The sequence below is a fragment of the Penaeus japonicus genome, unplaced genomic scaffold, assembly GCF_977035675.1.
Source record: "Penaeus japonicus unplaced genomic scaffold, GWHDUDI00000001_assembly GWHDUDI00000031, whole genome shotgun sequence".
In the NCBI taxonomy this organism is placed as follows: Eukaryota; Metazoa; Arthropoda; class Malacostraca; order Decapoda; family Penaeidae; genus Penaeus; species Penaeus japonicus.
Genome location: NW_028234433.1, coordinates 1465892 through 1470891, shown reverse-complemented (window position 1 = coordinate 1470891; position 5000 = coordinate 1465892). Strand labels below are relative to the sequence as shown.

The following is a 5000-nucleotide window of genomic DNA, read 5'->3' as shown; positions in this document are numbered from 1 at the left end:
AAAAAATTACAAATATTGGACAGTATAATGTTACTGCTTTTGAAAGTAATACTCCTTGAGTATTGTATTTGCAGTAATGTTGTAATTGCTATTGCATTAGTTTACAGTTTGCATTTTCTTATCAACAGAATTAGGGTGCTTTATGTTTAGGGTTTTACACAATAACATCTCTGTCACAAAATGGAATAGGCAGCATTTTGGAGAAGACAGTTAGAGAGATACATACATAAATATGCATTATGATGAAATATATAAAGGTATAAGAACAGTTAGCCTAATTTATTATTGGTATGTTTCATCCAAAAGACAGGAAATGAAAACTAAACTGCACTGTAATTGCAATGGCTGATAAAGAAAACAAGTTTCTAATGCTATCTTTATTTGTATAAAGAAATGGAAATAAGTGCTTAGTCTATTAGTTCATATAGTTCATTGTATAAAATCCACATAGTATCAGGTATAACAGAAATAAGATTAATTTAATTTACTTTTGCTGTGGAATGACATGCCTAAAAGAATAGATGAAGCATGAAAAGGCCAATAAAGAAATGTTTGGTGAATGAAAAAATGAAATGAAATGAAAATAAAATGTGAATAGAAGTTTGTATTAGTTAGTTTTCTTAATATATTACATTAGAAAATAGGATATAAAAAATACCCATCTGTAACTTTTTTCTTGAAAGGCAAAAGTCCATTAAACCTGTGGGTAATAATTGCACATAAAGCCCTTAATATGTATTTATCTGCTATCATATTTCGATGGCAGTAATACGTGAAAATAAAAACCAGACTTTAAAATTAGAAACAATTTAGAAACTGCATACAGAAGTAGTATTAAGCTCAAAGCCAATACACAGTAGATATTCCTGAAGACAATATTGACAAAGTAATCTTCCACCTCTCTATGATGCATCGTGATTTAGAATTAGGCATTGTGGTTCTCTGAGCAGTGGACATACCCTCTGCTCTGGATATTGTATACAAATCAACCCTTTACTCATGGAAGTGAATGTAAGTGCATTGCCATACCATTCTCAAGATCAATGGAAGAGTTGAAGCAAAAAAATTTTCAGAGATGTTGAAGTTTGATTCTTTTCCACAATATCCATGGATACAATAAATATTTGGCAGATCCTTTTGCTTTAATGGAAACAGAGCTATGATAAAAAAGGAATAGTGAGTCTGCAACTGTTTAGAGTCAAGAAACTGAACTCCTCTTGAAGTGGGAACACCCGCTTATTTCCAACTCAAGAGCAGCCTAGTTTGACTCCATATGTTGTGGATTTTGTGTTGGTTTTCTGGATTTTGATCTCAGGGTTTCAACATTTTGCATGTCATCAGGAGTTGTTGATATTAAATACCATTGTAAGATATGAATAAGATTACACCAAAGTGTCTTATGGACATAGACATATGAACTTTGATTCATGATCAACATTTTGCATGAGAGGTGTTCCACTTACCTTTTGTGCTTTAGGCAACAAAACTCTAAAGTCATGGAAAATTTCCTCAGTCTTTCTTGTGAGATGATTAACAATTTAAAAGTAAACTTATCTGTATGATATGCAAACATAAAACTGTTCTATTTATGAGTATGCTTGTGTGTGTGTGTGTGTGTGTATATATATCTGTGAGTGTATGTGTATGTGTATGTGCATTTATGTCTGTATTATGTATACATGCAAGCAGTTTTCTTAATGTTTTGTCAGTTTTTTGGAAATGCCAATGAGAAATGCAATGCACAAAATATGATATGTAAACACGATAGCACAACAACAATAACAGAAACACAAAAAAACAACAACAATACTATACAGAATGATGCATATCGACATACCTATATAACAGGAACTTTAACATAAGCAAAGAAATATGCATTAACACGTAAGTAGCCAGTTGCTACTAGGATAGCTGGATGTAATCTGATAGCACCGTTCACCCATGATCCTCATCAACTGGCATGTGCCATTACCATCCACCTCTTTTTTTTCTCTGCTTTTATGTTCTTCTTTGTTTTTTCTCTTTTTTGAAATGGAGCAATCATGTCCTTGTTGTGTTAGGGGTGCCAGTTTTAACTTGGATAGGGATGGTGTGGATACCTTTGCATGGACTGAGACTAAAACTATTTTACTGCCTTGTAGTTATGGTGGAATGTGTAATAGTTTTGAAGTTATGCTTGTCCTGTTGACCTAATGGTCTTGATCATTTTGTGATGGAATTATTTTCTGTAAGTATATCTTATCTTTTTACGAATAACAATGTGGAGGCATATGGATAGGGCTGCATTTGTACATGACTGTGTGTCTGTGTGTTTATATATCTATATTTATGTGCATGTGCGTGTGTGTAAGGGTGTGCATGCGTGTGCATGAGTGTATGCGTGTGTGCATGAGTGTATGCGTGTGTGCATGAGTGCATGCATGTGCATGAGTGTATGTGTATGTGTATGTGTATGTGTATGTGTATGTGTATGTGTATGTGTATGTGTATGTGTATGTGTATGTGTGTGTGTGTGTGTGTGTGTGTGTGTGTGTGTGTGTGTGTGTGTGTGTGTGTGTGTGTGTGTGTGTGTGTGTGTGTGTGTGTGTGTTTTTTGGTTGTGTTTTTATGTGTGTGTGTGGTCTTATGTGTGTGTCTACATATGTGCGACTGTGTGCATGTAAGTTTATACAAATTTATAAAAATGTATTATTTGCTGTTTTTAAATACTGAATTAGGGGCAAGAGGAAATTGGAGGTGGGTGTGGATGGGTGCTTATAAGAACTTTTTTCTTTGTCTTTTAGATGATTTTGGTGGAAATTGAACAATTTAAGCAATACTTGACATGATGGTTTTGCTTTATTTATTAGGTTGATTGGCAATTTTTGTGTAATGATAGTGCTATTTATAGATTTGACAATGATGGGAAGGAGTGAGGTTATTCTGTTGATTAATCCCATAGATTTATATAAAAATAATTTTATGAAAATTTGGTTTTACAAAAAAAAAAAAAATCTGATTTCTTATATACTCTTTAAAGTGGATTACCTTGTATCACAGTAGGTCACTGTACAAATATTTTGTCAGGCCATATCCCCAGCTCCACGGGACCTCCTTCCCTTTGTACCGTGAGGATGCAGTTTTCTTTCCATTACTCTCAGATTTGATCTTAGGGTTAAAGAGGCAAGAGTTTTACCCCCTGGACCATTGAAAAATTGATTTTGTGGCACATTTGACTCAGAAGAGTTCAATTTTTCTTTACAACATTTGCACTGGGAGCCTGATACCCACACCAATGTCCATTGGGATGTAGAGTGGTCATATACTTTGAGATGAGGGCAAAGGGTCTATAGATCACTTCAAGTGGGACTGTTAAGAAATGTGGAAATAGTTATTAATTGGAGAACAATAATTAATACTGACAAGGATGTGATAAACATTGCTCATGGGAATTTTAATTTATAATTCATAATATAAGTAGCAGTATCTGCAGTGATAGTACCAGAAAAATATGAGCAGGGTGGAGTAAGAGCCGAGATAGAAGCACAGTTTTTGGTGTAAAAGTTTTAAATTGCTGTAAGAGATGATTATACTTTTGATATTCTCTTAGCCTGTTTTGCATGTTACTAATTTTTAAAATGGGGGTGTAGGTGGAGGTGAAGGTGGAGGGGAAGAGCTTGATGAATGTAACATTTGAAGACTATTTTTATCATTTTGCAGGAACAGGTAACACAGAGTATTGATGTTATAGTGTCAGTGGCAAGTCCTTATTCCCATTCAGTGTCTGTCTCTCCCAGTTTATTTTTAATGATAGGAGTGTTGATAGATTGCTTCCTTCTCTCTTTCTTGTATGTATAATGAAAGGTGATTCACGCCCAGTAAAATGGGAAGTAGTTTGTGTCCATCTTTTCCTGAAGTGTCTTAAATGTTAAAAAAAGCAAGTAGTAATCTGGTAGTTCCCCCCTTTCACTGCAGCCTTTTTACCAATTCTGAGAAAAAATAGTAAGCGCGATATCTCCACAGGTGGGACTGGGCAGCATGAGTGAGAGGAAAGGTGGACAAGATACCACCAAGAAGAGGCACCGATGCCCCTACTGTGTCTACTCCACTGCTAGGAAAGATCATTTGAAAAAGCACATCAGAGTGCACACCGGGGAAAAACCCTTTGCCTGCGCGCATTGTCCCTACCGCTCCTCTCAGAAATATAACCTTAAGAGTCATGAGTTCACCCATAAGCTGTAATGTGTAGCAGAAATTTAGGATAGAATGTGCAGTGCCATCAGCCAGCTGCCTGTGCGAAAGGTTTGAAAGTTGGTCCTGGTCTGATATTAGTGTTTTATTGTTCTTCTTTCATCTCCTTTCTGTCACTCTGTAATGTTTGTTCTGAGGGAATTATCACCTCTTCATTTTGTTAGAGAACACAAGTTTAGTGAATTCTCTTAAAGAATCATCATTATCATTATAATTATCATCGTCATAGTCAGTCTTAGTCATAGTCATCGCCATCACCATTGCCATCGCCATCGTCATCGTCATCGCCATCGTCATCGTCATCGTCATCGTCATCGTCATCGTCATCGTCATCGTCATCGTCATCATCATCGTCATCATCATCATAATCATCCATCCCTCTCAGAAGAATGTATCTTTTCAGTTTTACCCTTGCTTGCTTTTAGCTGTAGCTGTCTGTAGTGGTATTGTCTTGGCTTGGAAGTGTCCATTTTCATCTGGGGCGTTCACATCCCAGCCCACCAAGCCCTGTGTGGTCCCATCCCATCCTGTTTTCCTGGTCTAGAATGGTATCATCACAGATATGGTCCTTTTCCCACTGTGCCCATTCCAGTTTAGTCCCCCATCCCATCCAGCCTTGTCTGATGTAGTGCCATTCTGGTCGGTCCTGCCCGATGTAGGCCTGTTCCACCCTCCTTGTAGTTCCATGCTGTCCATCAATATGTCCTAGATCTGTTGATTGTTAGATGTTTTGCCTCTACTGTTCAGATTTGCATTAGCAGATCCTCAAC

At 36.5% G+C, this 5000-nt stretch overlaps 1 protein-coding gene across 13 annotated transcripts in view; it reads left to right on the top strand.

Annotated features, from left to right (window-relative positions):
• Positions 1–5000, top strand: part of LOC122250841 (uncharacterized) — a 62484-nt gene that overhangs the window by 12638 nt on the left and 44846 nt on the right. Inside the window, exon 6 of one of the 13 annotated variants that reach the window (XM_043012513.2) lies at positions 4003–5000. This exon is cut by the window's right edge and continues 3326 nt beyond it. The exons of the other annotated variants lie outside the window; for them this stretch is intronic. Coding sequence (XP_042868447.2) covers positions 4003–4221 — 219 coding nt within the window. The 3' untranslated portion in view covers positions 4222–5000. The remainder of the gene's footprint in view (positions 1–4002) is intronic. 13 annotated transcript variants of the gene reach the window in all.